The 22989-nt window shown below is 37.5% G+C and overlaps 1 protein-coding gene across 1 annotated transcript in view; it reads right to left on the bottom strand.

Annotated features, from left to right (window-relative positions):
- The window catches only part of grm7 (glutamate metabotropic receptor 7), a 240999-nt gene that overhangs the window by 43064 nt on the left and 174946 nt on the right, over positions 1-22989 (bottom strand). Inside the window, exons 7-8 of the mRNA XM_066698280.1 lie at positions 18420-18559; positions 689-1624 (exon numbers count right to left, since the gene is read on the bottom strand). Of these exons, the coding sequence (XP_066554377.1) occupies positions 689-1624; positions 18420-18559 (1076 nt within the window). The remainder of the gene's footprint in view (positions 1-688; positions 1625-18419; positions 18560-22989) is intronic.

Below are 22989 nucleotides of genomic sequence, written 5' to 3'. Positions count from 1 at the left end.
TTGATTTTGACCCCGAACTTCAGATTTCATTTTCACGTAGCGTCATTACTGATGAGACGGCACCTTTTCTTCATGAAAACGATTTTAATTTCTTACTAAGGGCTTACACATAACTGATCCCTTCTCCCAGCTTTTTGAGCCTGCTTCTAAATTGCTGTCAGCTCAACCTGATACTGGCAAAACAGACTTTTAATAGCTATATCAGACCATAAATGATTTATAAATTGAACTGAAAGGGGCACTTATACATGCAATAGTAAAATAAGAATTTTGTTAGGCTTACAGGGAAGGAGTTTGCTAGGGATATTAAGTATTTTAAAGTCAGTATTGCATAATAGTCTAAAACAAAGAAGCTCACTTTGTGCCTTTACAATTGCAATTTAATCTTCTTAAATTGCAAGTGAGTTTAGCTTTACCTAGTTACTGTAGACCCATTAGCTACTTAATATCAGTGAATCTACTAAGAATTGTATTTGTATTCTTACCTAAAATAAAAATATAATATTCCAGTACATTTTATGAATGTTTCTTTGGTACTGATTAATGTAAATATTAAAAATTGTTCACATATAATAGTTATACTAATTGTACTATCCATACCCTGTTCTCAGCAGTTTGCTTTAAAGTGTGCATTTCTGTGTTAAAGTGATTCTCACCAACCTGTGCAGATTGCTACAGAGAGACTTACCTTTTCTGCTGATTGAGCAGTTCCAAAAAATATGGGAATGAAGGCCAGCCACACTATACAGGTTGTGTACATTGTGAATCCAATGGGTTTAGCCTCGTTGAAGTTCTCCGGAACGCCTCGTGTCTTGATAGCATAAACTGTACATGTTACCATGAGGAGGATGCTGTATCCCAGCGAACAAATAATTTGTAGATCCGTAATGTCACACTTGAGGACACCCCTGGCTTGGTCCGGGTTGATGGTCTTCTGTTCGTCGTAATCGATTATGGTATTGGGCGGATCCACTCCGAACCATATGAAGACTCCTAGGAGCTGGATGGAGATGAGGCTGGAGGTAATGGCCAGCTGGGATGTGGGGCTGATGAGCCGGGGGGCAGTGACGGACTTCTTGCCTTGCTCGAAGATGCGATAGATCCTGTTGGTTTTGGTCAGAAGGGCGGCATAGCTGATGCACATGCCCAGCCCAAGGAAGATCCTCCTGAAGGAGCACACGGCCATGTCGGGCTTTGCGATCATCAGGAAGGTAATGATATAGCACAGGAAGATTCCAGTCAAGAGGACGTAGCTCAGCTCTCTCCCGGACGCACGCACAATGGGGGTGTCATTGTACCTGATGAAGGTGGCCATGACAAAGATGGTGGCGATTATCCCCAGCATCGCCAGGAAGACGGGGATCACGGCCCAGGGGGAGTGCCATTCCAGTTTGACGATGGGGATGGGCTGACAGGCAGATCGGTTCTCATTGGGGCGCATATTGTAGGAGCAGAGCTTGCAGGTGGTCTCGTCATACTGGTATTGGTAGCCGTCGCAGGGTTCACAGTGCCAGCAGCACGGCATCCCTTTCACCATCTTCTTCCTCTCACCAACCTCGCAGGGCAGACTGCACACGGAGCTGGGGATGTCCTGCTCTCCGTTAGGCCACTGCACATCTTCAACCTGGGGAAGGCAGACCGAGACGTCAGCATGCATGCCGTATGCCAAAAATCATCAGCGTCTCATTTAGTGCATTCACTACCGCGAATTACTGGATTAGCTGTCACAATAAAAAAACAACTCAGGCAAGTTCAAATTCAGGGAACTCTTCCACAGTGTTGCCTGCACTGTGTGGAGTCATAAGTAACCTCTTATATAATTGAAATGGTGGAAAACGAACAGCAACTTTTGATTTACTCTGTTACCCAGTTTAGCATTCAGACTTAGCTCTTCAGAAGGAATGGCAGTATTTAACACATAGTTTTATGAGTATTTCTCCCAGGCTGTTTCCTGCTTTAGACTATCTAATGGCTTTATGATGACGTGTTTTTTTAATAGCAGACATAAACGGGGAAAGGGTTCTGCTGCAGATATAGTTTAAGACCTGAAGGTTAAGGAGATTAAGGAGACATTTTGTTTGTCCTTCCCCAATGGCTTTCTGCTGTAACTATCACCATGGAAACCTCAAAGGCAGAGGTTGCAGAGGAGCTGGGAAATAAACAACAAGTAGGTGATGAATACGTGAAAACAATTTTTTGGTGTATTACTTAAGAAGGAAATTCATTACTGTAGCTGTTCTTGAAGATAATTAGAATTAAATCCACTTTAGGATACTATGATTGTGCAGTGCATTTGTTTAAAATATATAATTAGCTTCCTGAGGCCCTGTTATTCAATGTGGCAGATTTAATTGTGTCTTTAATTAAAGCAAATGCTGCCAGATTGTGCTGTGCTAGAAATATAGCAAAAGAACCAGAGGTGTGTGGTAATTATCTGAGAAAAACAAATACACATATTTCATAAATACCCAGGTAAAATTGAAAATGAAAAGGAGTGCTTTGCTGAATGTGACATTTATTTCAGTTGAACCATTAATATAAAAGAGAGCGCATATGTTACATTTAAAATTGACAGTCCATTCAGGGGTGTTTGCCCCTTCAGGGAACTTTACAGTTTCTTTGCCTGGATATATCTCGTCTTTCTAGTTTCATGTCTGTGTGTGTGTGTGCATGTGTGTTTGAGGCCTTCAGTTGTTCTTTGGTTGTCATCCTATCTATTGCAGCAACAAAATAGTGTGACAAGATGCCTGAAAGAAACAGAAGTAAATGCAATGGGCATAAATACAGTATAATTTGGTATAATATATTATGGTACAGCACATGCCAGGGTAGTTCTCATAGTATAATCATTGCCACTTATTATTGTACCTGTGATTCATTTCAGTAAGAAAGCATAATTTAAAATGTCATGGTTATATATATGGCAACAAAATCAAATCGCGTTCCTTTATTTCCAAAATCATTTGAAAGGCTTTCGAATGTCGGCACTGTTGGCGGTGGCCAACAGCGTTGTGCTGGCTTCTTCATGCTTTACCGTGAAAACCGGGCTGACACAGGGGGAGGTTGTTCAAAGAGCGCATTTCAACTCAGTGACGCACTTGCAAGCAAGCAGATTCGATACAGCATGGCATTCCAGAAGAACAACAATAGAAAGGCAGCCATTTCCGGAGTTAAAATAGAACTAACCCGAAACAGAATTTTTTCCTGCACGCCCTCCCCCTCTGTGTTCCTGTCAACATACAAAGCGTGTTATATGCTTAGCCATCACATTTACCCACTAAATTACATAACACTGTAAATCTCTGTAGGTCCACCTTGTTAAGCTCTAAACAGAGGTAACGGTAGAACCCCACTTTCGATAAATAAAACCTTGTAGTAACATACGCAGGGATAGAAGATAGTAATACTTGATTTTGAAATTGGGCTCAGGGCTATACAAGAAAAAACATATCTTCCAAGTCTGATGGCATTTCAGAGTGAGAGTCTAACTGAGCTCTAGAGGAGCCTACAAAGGCTCATCTGTTTATCATTTTATAAAAATGTAATCTATTTTTTTTTTAATGTAATACAATAATGTGTAGCTATTTTGTGTTCTAAACCAAAACATTTTAAGGAGCAAATGCCCAGTGTCAAATGTAGGTTCAGCTTAAGGCAGGCACAATGGCAGAGCGACAGCCATTTGTATCAGTCAGATACGGATGGAAATGAGACCGAACACAGAAGCTGAAATATCACCCTCAGTATTCTTTAATATTGTAAGGTCATTATGATTTTTATTACACATTGAAACATTCACACGTAATACATCCATGTAACAACATTTTCTGATCATTTCATTAAGGCATCTCACCACCAATATGGCAGGACTATTCTTTAGCTCTACAGGAAGGAAATGTCTCCATAGAAAAGATGAGCAGCACCTGAGGCAGTATGGGTAAATTACCAACACAGGGAGCTGGACATCAGTAGGATCTAACAGAAACTTTAAAGATGTTTAAGCGCAGATATTATAACTGTGGCTCACAAATGTTGACTCAAAACCAATGGCCAGTGGTTGCTTCATGAGTATGGATAAATTACCTACTCATGGGTGACATTTAAGCTGACGATCAGTAATTTTTCGAGCTAGGACCACTTCACAAACAAGCTGGTAAGCAGCTTGTGGCAATCTTCCAAAGTCTGAATAGTCTGCTTAGGAACAGCTTAGTGCAAACTCGCTTTCTGTCCTGCTGGCAGCTTAAAATTCAATGAGGGTTTGCATCCATGCATTTCTCTCTCCCTCTCTCTCCTGTGTCTCTGCTTTAATAATTTATGTTCTACAAGACCCACTTCTTCTGCCTGCATGCAATATATATGGGGTAAAAAAAAAGAGAAAGAAAAGAAACCTCAAATCTTGACCAATACGGCAGGGATCTCTGTCCACTTTTTGTAATGCCTTATTACGCTCCTCAGTGTTGTCTTTCAAGGCCAGCCATTCATTTCCTATTCCCAACAGAGGTCACAGTGCCACTTGCCAATAATTAGTCTTTGCTATAAAACTAATGCATCTAATGTCAGGAGGCTTCTCTCACTACCCCCGCTGTCAAAAATGATGCACCCCCCCGCTTTTTCCGCCTGTCATAAAACTGCAACTCATATTCTGCACATTCATTCAATCACAAGCCACTCCTACATCCTGCGGCATTATTACCAGCCTGCACTTAATTCACACACTGCAGATGACAACATGGATGAAGTTGAAGGAAAAAAAAAAGAAAAAACTGAGGAGAAAGAAAAAAATAACTAAACAAATAAACAAAATACAACTGTAGCAGCATTGAAGCCAGCCTACTACAATAAACACTTCAGATAACGCCCTTGAGAAGATGTAAGTGCCTATTCATCCTGGATTGTCATGATTACATTTTATTACAGTGCTCCTCTCCTTTCTTTAATATTTTTTTATTTTCTTTAGCTTTACTTTCCAAAGCACTAACTGTTCCTTTATTTGACCCTGACTGCTAATATGATTTATTTCATTTTATTTTTAAAGAAAGATTCTGAATAACACACAATAACATCAATTCAACTTTCTTCTTGTGTCATCAGTTCAAATGAAATGAATTGATAATACAATTGTTCTGATATTCTGGTTCTTGCGAGAGGGACAAAAGAGTAGAATCCCTCCAATTTTTTTTAAATAAAAATAAAAATCATATAGTTATCTAAATTATTACCACATTTAATCAAAAACAGCAAATAAACACACATACCCTAAATTGCAAATGAATGCAAATAATGTGACTATGTCCACTTTTTTATACATTTAAATGACAAAGAAGCATTTCCTCACATTAAAGTGCAGTTATGATGCCCAATTTGGTGAGGATACACTGAATTTGTACACATTTTGGGGGGGGGCTCAGAGGGGGGAATGTTCTCAAGATACTCATTAACAAATTTTCTGGGTACTACCTGAAGCAATTTAGACAGTCACCAATGCTCAATTCATAACTTGAACTTCTCATGATTCTCATGTCCCAAAGCTCATAATTAAACACAGTTTGGAAATTGTAAGCAGATGAACTGTCCTGTTTTTATGGTAACAAAGCAAGACTTTTTATGGGGGAAAAATGGCAAACTGAGCCACATGTAGAAAAGTGTTATTGTGGAGAACAAGGAAAAAATATGGCCAATCTATATACTTTTCTTAGCACTGTAGTACTTTAGAGATCTCTTGATAAATATTTTAAAATTCTGTTAAAATATTAAAATACATGTCTACTTTTTTATATTTGATTTCAAAATCCTACTTTAAAGTTTAAAATGAAAAACTCCAAAAGTGCAGCACATTTGCTTTCAAGATGTCAGTTTGCATTCAGTACAGTGGTTTGTTGTCTGTCTATCTGTCTATCTGTCTGATGCCCTTCAAAACTGTGGGAGAAAAACTACAGACCGTTCCATCGCATCAGGGGCTGGAGAAAGGTTTTTTTTCCCCAGCAGCTCTGTGACAGACAACAGCTGTGACAGCTACTGTCTTGAAAGTATGGTGGAGCTTCTCAATTCTGTTTATTTATTCATTTACTTTAGAATGTGAACAATGCAAAGAACCATTATGGGTATGACCTGGAGAGTTAAACATGTTTTGTTAAACATTGTATTTAATAGAATGACATCGTATAGTATGCATGAATGATCAGCATTAATTGTACACTAAATTTGCCACTATTGAAGTGACTAGTTGCCTAGATGGTATCATATAATATTATTAACAAAGCAGTGTGCATCATTTGCATCATATTCCTTCAAGCTTTAACTAGTTGCATATTCTATGTAAACCATTATTATTTGTCGTCAGTTCCATTTACAATATTTGCCATGATTAACTACTTCATTAAAAAGCAAGTTCCTAGTAGACTTCTCAAAGCTCATTGTCATGGAGTGTAAAATACAAAAAGCCATACAAAGCTGATAAGAAATGCAAAAAAATAAAAAAACATCTTAAACATAAAGGAGTGGGGACAATACATTAGTGTTAAAGATCTAGATTCTCTCCAATGGACATTTTAGCTATGTGTGCAACTTATTAACTTCCACTATACGCTTTCTGGAAATCAGCTTTGAGTGTTTTTAAAAGCAGTGTTTGCTGCGATTAATACCTTAGAATGACAAATGATAGTCTGAGATGAAGCAACAGGGAATCTGCAGCAGAAAAACAGCGTCATTTACAAGAACTTCCATAAATTAATATTTCAGATTTCCCCAACAAGGCGCTGACTGACCATGGAAAACATGGTAATAATGAATCACCAGCTCCTTACGCCACACAGAGATGATCACTGTACTCGGAGGTCCACAGGCCTGTGTGAATGCCATGATTTCTATGAGTAGAATGTGCTGCTATGCTCAGTGTGACTTTATATGTCATAACATTGACAGCAATAGCAGCTCTGTTTGGGGGCAAATGTTGCTCTTGTGCAACCTGTCCATTCACAAATCAAGTGCTGATTTTAGAAGGAGCATGTGGCGAACATGTTCTGTGCATTACTTATTTACCTGCAGAAGATATGTACTGCACACACAAAAAAGTGGTTGTTTGAGTTGCCACTGATGATGATAAAACCAGCAAAATCTGAATAACTGGATGGTGAGGATATTTGAGATGTTGTAGTCCACCGATAAACACCGAGAAATGGACACACATTCATAGGAGGTCGGTTCCAAAGAGGTTAATAAACCAAACAATAATCCTACCACATGAAACAATAATGACACTACCAGTTCATTTTGGTTATTCTGAAATATGAAGCAAGACAACCATTCAAAGTAAGAGATTACAAAAAGAAACAATTTTAAAAAGTATATATAGTGAGATCATATATAGCTCTCATGTGTGGATGTCAAAATACTGAGCAAATACTGTATCCAGTCTTGAAAACTGATTGAAAAGGTAGGCAAGTGTACTCTAATGGGGAAAAATGATATTTACTCAGCTGTAGTGTAGTGATAAAATTAGTTTATTTTCAGCATTAGCACTAAACATACGCTAGTGTCACACATCAACGATACATATCAAAGCAGTTTATTAACACATGCTTTGATAATCTATCATGTATTTTAAATGACAAGACTTCTCCCCCAGTGTTTAGAGTTTAACACGGGACAGAAGCTGGGCAATATTTTCAAAATGGAACTGAACTCCTGGGTGTTGTATGTGATAATATATATATCTGCACGCTCATAATTCAATTTGTTTTATTGCATATATTGCAATGCAGAAGCCTTTAAATCCTAATGAATGCTATATTGACTTATGAGCCCATTAAAGACTAAAATACAGTAGCTGGTGATTTACCCAGGGAAGATGATAATTGAGAGTCTGCATTAGAGCATCAGAGAGGGCTGATAAACCATAGTCAAGCATAAAAAACAAAACAAACAACAAGCCAGACATTCCTCATATTTCATTCCGCTCAGCTGCAAACATGTGAGTTTACAGTAAAATGTAGTGGCTTGAATGAAAGCTGGCAGTGCTGATGAATGGCGTTCCCTTTTTTGGTGCGTCGAGAAGTCATTTCCATCAAAGAGATGACAGAGTAATGCGCTTGTGCTGCCCTGACCACAAGAAAGCTTACATACACATGGAGATTGGGAGAAGGACTACAGGCAGCCTCCCATAGAGACCGTAATACAAGCATGATGTGACCTGTTGTGCAGCACAAAAACAAACAGCTGCCACTGGTTTGTTTTATTGATCTATTATTTTGTAATATGAGGCCCTAACACGAAATCTTAAATAATAACATATGGCAGTTTCTCATGTCTATTGATTGACTGATTGGTCTGCCGAAGAGTAAAACAGCCCTTGTGGGAGAATATTGCCAACGAACGCTGCTTAACCACTCTACACAGTGCTCATTACATTGTATGTATAAATACATAAGCATTATATCTATCTATCTATCTATATATATGATAAAATATCATACCCAATCTGATAAGGGAAATAGCTTATTAACCTGTCAGCAGTTTCCTGTTGGCTAATGGCAGAGTGTTGTGTGGTTGCTGTGAGGAACTTGGTCAACGATCTCAAACTATACTACTCTCTTTCTCAATGTCAGTATGTCTTACCATTGCCAAATCAAAATTAACAAATAAATATGTTTTAGGTTGTCATGTGAGCAGCCAAATAAATAAGTGCAGCTTTTTTGTTTTTTCTGCCTCATGCCACTTCTCGAATGTCAGTGCCTCTATGCCATCCACCAGACAGAGACCCTGGAGTCCTGCTACCTGGGGGGGTCAGAGCCTTGGATCCCCAGAAGTGGATGTTAATAATTTCATTTGGAGATACTTATAGGTGTGAATAAATGTGATCTGTGTTTTTTTAAATATGTAATTATTGCAAAACATATGATGTTGCTCAGTTTTTGTGCACTAAGTTTTCAAATGTTACATATTTTATTTTTTGCAAAACTAATAAAAACAATATTGCACCTGCATTTCTTCATTAAAATAACATTTTTGTTACAATTTATCAAGGGTATGAATATATCTGGAGGTCAATGTATCCAGTCTTTGAATATTTTGATATGAGCAGATTGCTTTCTAAAAATGTATCTTCTGGAGAGCACTTAAATTAATTAAATGTAAATATCCATTGAGGACACATTCTAAAACCTCAGTATCTATACCTATTCTAAACCATAGGTAAATATAATAACAAATGATCCCACTTTCCAATAATGACAATGCATACAGTACTTTAGCATTCACAAAAACATTTGAAAAAATGTGTCCGGGTATAAACAACAGTAACCGATTAATTTCCTTTGCTTTATTTCAGTCAAATGCCGTTTAATGTCGGTTGTGGTTATATTTATGTGCATAAAAGTGACTATATTTATAAACGGCACTGTTTGATGTATTAATGTAATGGTTATGCTGCCATAACCTGCATTTTGCACTTGTACCAACCAGCTTGTCTACAGAGGGTATTATAATTCCAGTAAAAACAAATACATAAACAACGACTTCATAACCTTAAAAGGGAATTTAAATTTCCACTCTGCTTTGTGGAGCAGAGCCAATGGCTTTCTTCAGGCTATTATACACCTTCTCAAATCTTGTTGTGAGAGGATGATTGAGCAGAGCCGCTGTGTTTTGTTACCTTTTGACTGTTCTTATTTCTCTTTCATTGGCAAGTCAAACATGCTGTCAGAATAAGCGACCCAAAGTGACAGACAGCATCCTTCTAAACACATCAGAAAAAAAGAAAAACAAAGAGAAATGATGTAATGCATCTATGGTACTTTGGGGACATGGATAGCTAGCAAGGAGAACAAAGCTTAATAACTCCTACAGAATCTCAGCCTGAGCTGGAAATTAAATAAATGAATGAAGAAGGTATCATTTTATCATCTGGCAGATTCTAACAATGAATTTAACAACAATCTGGGAAGACTATCTGGGATATTCACTCTATTGGACCACAACAAAAAACAATTTGTATGATGAAGGTGGAGAAAAAGTTGAGCTTGGCACAGCAGTATTGTTCCTTTATTGCCGTTTGTTCCTCTTTCATTGTCACTTTCAGCAAATACTGACCACTATGTCAACTTCCAATTCCTGGACTACAGTCTGAGGTCTGGATATATCTCTTGTGATTTATTTTGCTTGAATGTGATCCATCTAGTTAAATCACCATGAGTTTAGATATAGAGCCCAATCAACATACTGAGTTTAATGTTTATTGATTGACTGAGATAGCATACATATCTTTGTGAAGGACTGGAAGAAAATAGAATAATTACTATTACTACTACTACTCAGAAGAAGTAGAAGAATAAGATGAAGACAACTGTCACTTGGATTTTAGAATGCTTTTGTTCATATAATTGCCTACTCTAAATTGGAGGTGTGCAACCTTGCCTTATCTATATTCAAATAAAACCCTTACACAAATGGAATGTAATTAGTCTAAACTTTCCACTTAAACAATCAGTAATTGACAAATTGTTAATGTAAATTCCTGACACTAACCTTCGAAATTGCTTCTTTATAAACTGACTTTCAGATTTCTGTCTGAAATCAGCTGAAATCATTGCTATGTAATGATTGAGAGTATGGAAGGTACTAATTTCACAGACATCCTGGTATTCTAGGCCAGAAAAGGGCACTCGATATAGTCAGGATTTAAACGTATAACCCCCACCTCTATTGATATATTGTGCAATTTCTCTGGTTTACAACTGTGCATCGGGGAGACTGATTCAAGCCGAAATGTTCTATATTGAGTTTAAATTCTGAAGTTTTTATTTTTTTATTTTTTCTAATGTTACAAATCTTGTAGCTGACAGAATGATCTACAGGCATTGTCTAATTCAGCAAATGGACAATTCTTCATGCAGAGAAGGCAACCGCATAATTAACAAGATTTCTAAGGATCTAATTAGTAAAACATCCATCAGCTAAGAACTGAAGTTGAAAAAGTTCGTTTTTTTTTCTTATTTTTTCTTTCATGTCATTATTTTTACATTAATGTCATTGAGTGCTGTACTGGTCTTAATAAAGTTTTGCCAATTTGGGCTTGTTTCAGTTAGGTATCTTCAGAGAATATTGTTACAGGCCAGGAGGCTGAAAGGGGAGGAGCAGAGCTAAGTCACACAGGGTGCAGGCAGGGTCTATGAAAACACTTTCCTCCACAGACCTGAAAAACCACAACATTTTGCCCACTATGACTTTGATGCCCTCAAGGCACTTAGATGCTTTCTGCCTCACTTTGTGCCAAACTCTGCAGCAGTATAGTGATATGGACTAATGCATACTTGAGGATTGTCTGAAATATGCATCACTTTCATAATTAGTACAGTCATTTTAGGACAAGAACAGTATATTTAGCCTTTTTCAGCTATACTCCATTTAAAATTGAATCACCACATAAGAGATCATACACTGTCAGATTCAATGCAGTCACCTGGCAATCTGTTTCAAACAATCAGACAAACTCTAGGTACAAAAAACAGAGAAGAAATAATCCCTCTTACTAATCCAACATTTGATTTCACAAAGTTTCCATTTGGCCCCCTACATTCTGTGAATCTGAGATGCTGGTTTGCGTAACTATTTATTTTGTGATGTTTAATATAACCCTAATCAAGAGCTTTCTCTCCCTCTTCCCTTTGTTTTTAACATGTTTATTTAATTGGGGAAGGCTTTCTATAATTTAGAACTACGCACATTTGATTTGAGATGCGGTTTATTTTTTATCCTTGTCTATTTGCAGTGATACTCTGGAATCTTGATGCAATCCTGAATAGAAGGCTGGTGTGGAGAAAAGCTGCAAAGTGGATAGAAAGGTCAGATCACTGTCCTGCCCCTTTTACAACCGGTGTCCACGGTCTCAGATGCAGCCGAAGTGTTTGGCTGGATGGTTTGTTGGCGTGATCTGGGAATTTACTTTTCGCGGTGGTGCTGTAAACGGAAAACTAGGTCAATCCCCTTGTGGATGCGAATGCATTTTCCCAGCTACAGACCTCCTAAAAGTACAATGTCACTATGCAACACCGTGAATCATACAGAGAGTGCACAAGTCTCTGTACTTGGGTGGACACAGGTTCTTGAGTGTGTCACGCGGAGGGGGAGGGGATGCAATGCAGCTTTTACAATGAGCTTCCAACATTTTTTGCCAATGCAACCACACGTGCAGGGTATTAGGGAGGGCCTCTGCAAAGGATCCCAGCAGCAGAGGAATTGCAGATTGTGGAAATGCATGTATTATTAATGTATGAGCAGGACACATTGCAATAATTACTTTATGTCACTCCATGGCTGCGTATTATTACTTTTTTTTATCTTGTGGCACAAACTTATTAAACACCTCAACAGACCTCTATGTATTGGTGAAGACATGTAAGATGCACGTTTGAGTCAAAATTAAAAGGCCAGATTATTTTACAGCCATGCACTATTTACTATCCTATGGAAGCGTATTTGTTCGGGATAATTCATATTGAGTAGTTTCTATTTTTAAGTTATTAGATTATTACTGTTGTCTCGATAGAATGTGAGATGTCCCAGATTCAATTTGATCGACATTCTCTGTTTGTCCATGATCCCATACATATTCCTGATCTTCAAATAGTAATGTTTGTAGGAGCCAATTTATGTATTTATAATAATATGTTTTGTTTAACTTGTATTTCTGTATGTTGCACTGGGTATACATAATTCAATTATTTTTAATTTGATAACATGATCATTAATGTAATTGATAATTGGGTGAGAAAGGGGAAGGAGTGAAATAGTTCAGGAAATTGGATGGGGCGGGGGATAGATGGTGTATTGTTGGGTCACAGACCGGTTTTCAACTACCTGTACCTTGTTTTGAAGAAAATGTGTAAATAAAGATGATGTAAATAATATCTGGACGCATTGACTTTGATTAAAGTGAAACGGTGCGGTGCTATTTTCACAGATATTTTTAAGATTGATTGTGTTTGTGATTTAAAATGTCATTGGATAAGTATTGAGTTAGTAGCAACCTAAAGTAAGTTCGTACAAAATCCTCAACGTCTGACATCGTTGTTTTGTCTCTTGTATTCTAGTTCAGTCTGTTATTATGTGACAATTCCCTATCACGTAAAAACTTAATTCCCTAACATGTAAAAACGTGATAATTCAGTATCACGTAAAAACGTGATAGTTATCACGTAATTACGCGATATATTTTTTTTTTCGTGTGGCAGCAATACGCTTCCATACTATCCTGACACAGTTCCCTAATTCTAGTTTTGTCACTCATAAGAAGGCCTGCATGGAAGCTATGTTGTTTACATGCTGTGGAAAAAAATATTGGTTAAAAAAGGCATATAAATTGCACTTAATATGAAAATGTATTAAAAGCCATTTGAAAGCTACATTATATTACTTGCTCTATGCTAGCTTACAAGCAGACAATGACATACCCAGCCAGTAGCCAAGATTTATGTATTTATTATCAATTTATTTATTTTGTATAACTCTAGATGTTTATTTACAACATAATGGGTGAGTGTCAAACCTAGCAAAAGTACAGTGCAGGCTCTTGTGCATCATGACATGCAATTGCCATTCCACTGAAAACCGACCTGACAATTGTTTTGATTGGTGTTTCTTTTTTGTTTGGCTTTTTAATAATTGAAATGATATAGCCTTGTTCTTTGGGACTTCATGCGTGGAGCATGATTATTAAACACTCAAGACTATTGATGAATCTGGGGTGCTCGGGGCATTGGATTCAGTTTTAGTTTATTGTATTTTCCGGAAGATTAAAGGAAAAGCTCAGGAGGCATCCACTGCGGACCCTGTCCTACTGGCTTATTTATATTACACAGGAAAACAAACAAAGCCCCCCCCCCCCCCCCAAAAAAAAAAAAAAAAAAATCCTTAAGTCTAAGTCTCCTTACTGCACCGCAAAGATAAACGAGGCGAGACGAACTCCTCAAACCATGTAGAATCAATTAATAAACATGTAGTGATCTGCCTGTCCAAATATAATGTGAAACAGGATTTATGGGCGCACAGAGCTTTGCTAATGTATGTGTTTGCAGAGGCACATTGATAATTATGAATGCAATTAATCTTACAAGCCCTACAAAATTGAAAGGGCTTCAATTTATCACGGATTAACAGCAGAAATGATGTGTTAAAAAGAGGGGTGGGGGGAGTAAAAAGAAATAAAGGGGAAAAGCTCAAAGAAAACAATCAAACAATTCCATTTTGTGCTTTTTTTTTTATCTGTGATTTTTAGAACAGGCCATGAAGACTGCAAAAGGTATCCCAAGATATAAAACCAGTAGAGAGAGAAGAAAACAACACACAAACCCACTCATCCACGGTATTGAGAACACCAGCACATTTTTCACACAATGCTCTCTCCCAGTTAATCACTTTGAATCTTGAAAGATGATATTGCTCACCCCATGGCATCTATTCCAGGGTCAATAGCAAAACACTGCACCATGGGAGAAGATCTTAAGCCTTTTTTTTGTTGCAAATTGTTTCTGGCAGGATTGTTGTTTGTTTCGAGAAACAGGAACAAACAGAGCTCCAATTAAACCAACACCACTGTGATAAGAGGCTCATAAAGTAGATAGGAAATGTTTTTCGCTTACAAGTTCTTCAGTTTGCTGGGATGATGTTTTTTTTGTCTCTGCTGTGCTGTGTGACTACTGCCATATCAATCCCAACAAACAGACCAGCAAATAAGAGGATCTTTTCAATTTACTGAACATACATAATTTGGTTTCCTTGTAAAGTGGCTGCATTTTACTTTAAATGATTTCTTTCAAATTCAATGCAATATATTAGTCTCCTAGTGTGATACTTCTTATTCTTCCAAATGATGCACACATTGTGTTAAAGCAAGCAGTGTGGCAAAAGTTATGAAATTAGTGATCTTTCAGGAACATTAAATAAAGCAAATTATTCGTGTCACTGCAGTCGCCTTTTTGTGTAAGATTACAAATTTAAATTGTACACACAGTTTAAAAGATGGAACACTGATCAGATCACAAGCGTATACCCTTCACAGATGTACCACTTGCCTAGAAAAAGCAGGACTTGATCAGCGGTCTTTAAACCTGTGAGACAACTGTCTTCAATGGCTTAATTTTAATTATCATTAAAATACAATCATAAAACAAAAAATCCTCATCAAGAGGATTAAATTTTATGTTTTACAAACCAGAAGCCGGTGAATAACTAAACATCCTCAGAAGGAACAAGCAGCTTAATCTGTGAAAGGTTAACACAGTAAATAGGGATTACTTTTCCTGTTCAGTGAATTATAAGGAAGGGTAACAAATCATGTATGGCTTTCGTCTTCTACTAGTGCTATTTTCAGCACAAAATTAGCTGCTTATTGCTTTAAATAGCAAAGCATGGGTTACGCATATGAAAGCCATAATCAAACTGATTTGTACATGAGATATTCTCTAGAGGTTTGGGATTCTTTATATCCATTAATCCATATGATTTTACAATCCCAAATTCAGTAACAGGTTACTTTTTCTAAAGCACAGATAATGCAGAAGTGTCTTTAAACTGTACCTGGCAATTATCTGGGATAAATGCGTCTATATATTGACAGCCGCCAAATCCACAGAAAGGTGAGGGTTTTCAAGTTAAGACAAACAGTAAAGGCAGGTTCAAATCAGAGTAGATCATTTCCAGAGAAAGACTAGTACAAATAGCCATATTTTAGTGGGTTAAGAAAGCAAACATTATTAAGAGGTGTCATGGGGGGCATAAGGAGAATCAACACATTTCAGTTTTGGTTAAGGTTCCTGATTTCTGCTTCAGATGGATTATTTTCTGATGATCTGATGTCATATGGTTTGACACTGGAGGATTCACAAGGTCTTCAAAATTACTTAAAATCCAGAAAATGCCTGTCAAAATCCTTTAGCTTGTAAACCTTTAATGAAGCAGCATGGAAACACCATTTCGTAAAAGGATTTCTTTAGCTGTTTTTTTGGAAACTGTTTCACAATTTCAATGAAAATGGATTTCTCCCCTTGTTGGTTTCACAGATGTTATCAATGTTTTTTGAGTTCTAATTGAATTGGACTTTTAGGCCACTGGATAGAGTTTAAGCCTGCTTTCCTAATGTCAGATATATTGAACACTGAGCACAAACTCTGTATCAGCTGGTTTACTAGTCATGATTTTCTTAACGATAGTAATACAGATGACTTAGCTGCCTTATTAATGAATTCATATCATTATATTTGTTATTGATTAAAAAACACTGGTAGAAATACATATTTCTACCTATATGGCATGTATTAGTTTTGTTTTATTACAGTTAACATATTAATTAAATTAATCCATAGCATAAGCTAGGGAACAGTGAGGGTGAGGGAACAGTTCATGCTAATACAAGTATAATTCAGCTCATTTGTATGAATCGTCTTCAAAACCCCAAGAGTGACTGGAAATGTGCCCAAACACTATTCTGGACTATTCAGGATAGAGACAAGGACATAGAAGGCATATATAATGATCATAGAGAAGGTTGGCACTTCATAGCAGGCATGTGTAACAAATTACTTGGATAAATCAATATAATGAAGTCTCCCAGCAAGGTGGGCTAAATGACTAACTGTTGCTGGTTATCTTTTTATTTTGAACATGCAACTGAATAAACTTAGTTTCATATTTATTTTCAGGTCGGATAAAGAGATGTGAGTAAGGGCTGAATGTTGGTATCTCGGCAAGTATGTGGCAATGTTTTAGAGTTCATGATTAAATCCCAGCTCAAGCATGTTAGAGCCGTTTTGTCATCTTCTAAAGTCAGAACATGTCTTGGGATTGTCAAACTGAAGTACTGGACGGAAAACTTTTGCTCATATCAAGAACATGTCAAGGAGAGTGCTCTGCAGGGGTCACTAAATTCATTTAAAATAGAAGTCACATTTTTAGGTCTAACTGCTGTCCAAACATTAACTACAGATTGCACCGGTGAGGGTTTAGTTTGAATAAAAACTATAGAGCACATTTCAGGACTGAGGACTAATAAAATATCTACTATCAATTATGTATTTTCAGTAAAAGCCAAAATCTCATCTTAATATCTAATGAGATTTCACAGATAACGTCTTTTTATGGACTAGTGTTTAAGTATCTTTAAAAAATAACAATATATAGAGATCTAAAAAACAAATAATAGATTACATTTACAACTGAGATGAAGACTTGATACCGATTGCCTAAAAACATCTTAGTCCCACTTTGCAATCATAGAACATGGCATAGAATTATTTTCACGTTCAGTCAGCGAAAAATGAGAAATGTGGTTCAAGGGGTGATATTCATGACCAAAAAGTAATTAAAAAACTTCATTCGAAATTACCTTCATTTTTTTCAAAGAAATTAGAAAATCAGTTTCAGGCAATGCAATGCTGACTTGGTAAACTTTCTTGTAAATCCCATAAAGGTTAATCAATAGCAACTTATTTACACACCTGCCCATTCTGTTTTTGTATTTCCATCCACTTTTGTACTTTCCATTCAGTTTCCTCCTAATTCGTGACGTCTGTAAGACACCTTGGGCCTGCACTTGTGCTTTCTTATTGATGAAGAACAGACAGTCCTAAAACACTGCCTACATTTAGCTCTCAACCCATCAGTGCTGCCACTGCATTTTTCTGAGTGTTAGTAAGATAAGATAGTGTATGCATCTGGCTGTTGAAGAGATTATATTTCATAAGTATGTGTATTCGTAGTCAAGCGTTTTACTATTGCTTTTGTAGACGACAGATGGAACTTTAGATTAGAGTTCAAGAAGGGGCTTCTGATATAACTAACACCAGCATAAACAAAAAAGAAAAAAAAAAACCAGTTCCACTTGGAAACACAAGATACTACTATAATCTCAGTGTGACTCATTGTAATACATTTACTACCAGCTGGGACTTTAATGGCTTTGATAGAACATTGAAAGTAAGGAAGAGAAAGATACAAAGGATAAAACTACTTATTCAACTGCTTATGCAGTACAATAGAAATTCCAAACACCATTTCGGCATTGATACCAAACTCAGGTATTACACACTAAGGACTCATTACAATGTCATGGTCGACTGACTGACTGTGATTTTAAGAAATGTCCATAATCAGGTTCTCGGACAATATACTTTTTAAAATTTTGCAGCGCATTCCCCTGTGTGGCTATGCTCGACAGTTTGTATAAGCTAAGGTATGCAGCTAGCTGTGCGTGTTCTTAGATTTGAAGTGAAAAAAAAAATCTGAGAATAATTGTGGACAATATTAGATTGATTTAAAAAAAAAATCAGCAGAAAGACTGCATCATTTATGTCCTGAAACATTAGGGTTTTATACTTGTAGTATGCTATTTGCACTCCCAGTGGCACTCCCTGCCACCAATGGTGTGAACTCACGTTGAGCTGAAGGGAATCCAACCATTGCCCAATCACTCTGTACCCTGGACTGCTGTTGTTTGCCATCTGGTACTGAAACAAGTCGTACCGTCCAGGGGCATCCCCGTTCCTGTTGAACGTCACGGAAGTGCCTGCGCTGCCTGGGGAAGAGAGGAGAAGACAGAAGACAATAAAGAAATCCAATATCTGCTCAAACAGGCAAGACGATGAGTGGTACTGAAGCATCCATCATTGTGCGGAAAAAAAATAAGAAAAAAGAAAAGACAGAAAGGTTGCTTGGGCAGAGAATGCTTTTCAACAAAATACAATAAAGGGCTATCATCTTCTCTTCTGAATGTATGCCCCTCCTCTTTTGATTAATGAACATGTACTGTGCCCACTGGCTTTGAAACAAAAACTGGGGTAAAATGGGGTATTTTATCCCCATTACATATGAAGTGTTCCTCCCAGTGCAAGATACTGCTGTATCACTCCCCCACCCCCTGCCCTGGGGAGCCCCTTCAGAGAAACAGCAGACCAGTGAATTAAGTCTACATTATTTTATTATTATTGTCCCACCCAGAAAAAAAAGCCCCAGCCGCTTTTAATAGATATCACTGCAGGGCAAAACCTCAGGCTGCTGTGGCTTGACTGCCATCCAGCAGCTCTCTCCTACTTCACAAAATGAGACCTGGAGAGGAGTTGTCGTACTTCTAATTACTGTGGTGCTTCCTTACTGATAAGAGGTCTCCATGTCTTTCCAGCCTGCTTTGATGTCGACGAGGCTACACATGTAAGATTGCGTGTCTGGGATCGCTGGCATTCGTGATGTGCGGACACCAGCAAAGCTAAAACACTGTGAATAAACCCCCTTGGCAGATACGTCAGCCTCGCCAGGCACTTGCAAATGATCTGGCATGGAGGATGGGATTGGAGGGCAGAGTAGCAAGCCATATACAAAGGTCAGGTGCCAGTGGAAATATTTCCATGAGACTGGCGCCATTCCGACCGGTGCGACGCAGAGTAAGCCTTAAGCCTCTTTAGCTTGAATCTGAGCAAAGCAGCGGGAGCCAAGGTAAACAGCTTTGTATCTGAAGACCTGACTACTTCTTGAGCTCTTTCCTAAGCCTGTGTCTTCATCATGCACAAGAGGCTGGAAATGTGAGAGCTGACAATTATGTGAGTGGGAAAACAACCCCCCCTGGAACGATTGCATTGAATCATGTTATTTACTTTGAAACGGTTTGGTTCCCCGTTCAGTTTTATCAGTGTATGAACTCCTGTGTTTGTCTGTCACTCTGAACTCCAACAGCAGGTATTTTTGAAGTATATGTTTTCTTCCTGGTGGAAGAGCATGTACTGAACCATACAAGCACATATATACTAGCTCCTAAGCTATGATGTGCCTTATTCTGTTAGTTTTACTTTTTTACTAGCTATATGGATATATGTTATGTTTTTACTTCAATGAGATCAAAAACATGAGAGGAGCATTCCAACCCCCCTAGATGTTGTATAACTGGACTGCAGGTTAACTGGACTGCATTTAGAGGGATGTGTTAAGTAGAGAGTCCCTCAGCTCAGGCCAAAAGGCTTCCCATCATATCGTCATAACTCTTAGTTTAGCAGGGATCCATTACAGCATGAAATGGAGGAGACATTGAAAAGACAACACGAAAAGCTAGTGATCCAATACAGGGGGCTTTCTGTTTCTTCTCAAACATTGTTTGGAATTATCACACTGACTGGCAAACAACAGCCTTGGCTTGGTATTCCCTAAATTAGTTTAGAGGTTCTTGAAATAATCAACACCACTATTCAGACAAACTGTTCTGATATGTGAGGCTTTAAGCTATATACAGATACTTGTTTTATTTTCAGGGGACTATAGACTTACAGAGGGAGGTTTTAGCAAGTAGAAAGTGAGATGAAAAACTGAGAGCTGTTTCTGGGGTTCTGAACTAACACTACAAAAGAAGCATGTCTAGCATTGGCTGCTGTGCTGCGTGGGTGTACTGGAAGCTACTGCTTTCCTGCTGTTGCTTCATTATCTGTTTCTCCAGATTCACTGCATCTCAATACAGAAATCAGAGGACCATGTGACATCCAAAGCTACGCAAAGTCACGCTTTAACCTGCCACAACCAGGGGGGGAGAAAGGACTTTAGACGCAGGAATAACAAACCAAGAAAAAGCAGGCTCTCATTTAAAAAAAAACATAACATCTGAATCTGCAGGCTGCCTCTGCATGCTTGTTTGTCTTGTTTACTTTGATCTTCCTGTCAGAAATAAAATGTACATACACAGGTCATCACTTCTTACACACACACAAACACAAATCTCTCAGATTGAATGCTAAATCATGACTGGGAGAAGGCAATTAACATCAGATCAGCTCAGAATGTTGCCTCCATATTTTACCACCTAATCAACCTTGAAGGCTTGTGAAATTGCCATCTCTTTCACAGTAATCAAAGATCAAATTGTGCATCTCCTCATTCTAAATATGACACCTCTAAAATGTTGGAGATTATGGCCTTTATCTATGTTTGGATGCATAGATTGTTTAACTGAAAGGATTTCCAGGATATTTTATTTTTTGGAAGTCAGGTTCACTGGCCATAAATAGGTGTCAAAGATGGATATATAGTTCTTCATCCTGCAACTACAGAGCTGCATGTGCTGCTCAAGGTCACCTTTTCTAGTACCAAACTGTGAAGGTTATAGGAAACCAATAGAGAAATGTCAGAATACACAGTTACATGCTACTTTAAAATGAAAACACTTGCCTCTCTTCACAATGGATTAGCTATATCCAAGCATGGCCTTCAACTACAACATGTGTTTTTCACCTTAGGTCTTTTCTTCTATTAATTGCTCACACCAGTCAAGTGTAACAGAATTGCAGTTGTACATCATCACGCTATGATAGTTATTTATAGTGGAGTAAGGCGTTTATCTGCTCAGAACTAAAAAATAATAATAATAATCATTAAAAAAGAAACTAGGAGAGAGAGACAAGAAAAAACAACAAGTTTTGCTTCTCATCCAAGATCATCAAATACCCAGCTATCTGAGTAGCCTGGGCAACACACTGCAAATATTTAATTTTAAAAAGAGGACTACTTAAACATATTGAGTTAAAAAAATGAAAGTTTAGTATGCACAGAACTATAAAGTCTTATCTTTACACTTGAGGCTACAGTTTTAAAGAAGGCTTTGAAACTGTGGCAGAAACGTCAGAACCAAAACTTCAAGAGAATTTCACCCCCTTTTACCCCTTCTATGTGCTATGCCCTTTCATCACTAATGCTTACATGCACAAATAACACCCTTATCAAAATAATTGTTAGAGTATTTAACAACGATCTTAACAAAAACGTTTTTTTTTTGTTTTGTTTTTTAATTTGGTAAGTAAGGCCTTTGTTGCACTTACAAAAGTAAACTATTTCACCAAAGGCCCTGGGTTTCACAGACATTTTTTGTTATCACAACAGTAGAAAGACACTTGAAAATGAAAATCTTGCTTGATTCAAAATCATTCACAATATGTATCAGTTTAACACCAACGGGGACTATTGGACTATCTGCCTTTTGTAAGCAGTGTATGTGCTGTTGTGATTGTTCTTATATTCTGTCCATAGACTGAAAGTAGGGGAGAGAAAACAAGGAAACTTAAATAGCCATTGTATTAAAGGTTTGATATTGTGTAAGTGTAATTGCATTCTTAAACTGCATGATGACAGGTAGGTAAACTTACATGTTTGTTCATTTTTACTTTTGTATTTGTTCAAGTACACACTCAATTACTTATTTACGTATTTATAAACTTTGATAATAATGGACAATCATTAAAATATTGGTGGAATTTAAGGCCAACAAGCCCCAACTAAATATTGCAAGAAAAATTAAGTCAGAAGACACAGAACTCAAATTGCATCGCCTGATAGCAATTTGATAAAATGTCATACGCCCAGCCTTCTAACCCACACAGAGCACAATGGGAAAGTTGCCCTTTCATTATAGTGACATAAGAGATATGGCTAAAGTTAAGGTGTTTTCAAATTTGATTAGTAAGTTAGTTTCTTGGCTTCCAGAGGCATGCATGTATTGTTGCTTTATAAACTTCATCAATTCATTCACAAGAAACACGTGTCAGGGCAACAGCATCTGTGCTGCGTACTGGTATCTACAAAAAACTGATCTGTCATTCGAGATGCAAAGCGCACATGACAAAGTAGAAGGATTGTTTCCCTAACGTTAAGGCAGCTTAAACAGAATAGAGTTAAAAAACTGAAGATCTGATAATGACCCCATCTGTGTGATGTTTCTTAGTGGTGCATTTTGTAAGGTCCAATACCATAGTGCAACAAACTCGATGTCTTAGCTTTTTTCTGTGCTGAGTTATTGAAGTTTGTGTGCTTATTTAATAGAGTAACCAGCACTGAAAGTGTGTTTATTGTGACTTAGAACAGCAGCATAACACAACACAATGATGCAAGTTCAGTTGCAGAAATCAGAAGTGTAGCGAGCTCCTGACTGGAGGCATACTAACATTACTTTTTTGTCTTTCTTGTAGAACTTGCTTCTTG

Source organism: Amia ocellicauda, chromosome 3 (genome assembly GCF_036373705.1).
Source record: "Amia ocellicauda isolate fAmiCal2 chromosome 3, fAmiCal2.hap1, whole genome shotgun sequence".
In the NCBI taxonomy this organism is placed as follows: Eukaryota; Metazoa; Chordata; class Actinopteri; order Amiiformes; family Amiidae; genus Amia; species Amia ocellicauda.
This window is presented reverse-complemented; position numbering and strand designations above follow the sequence as displayed.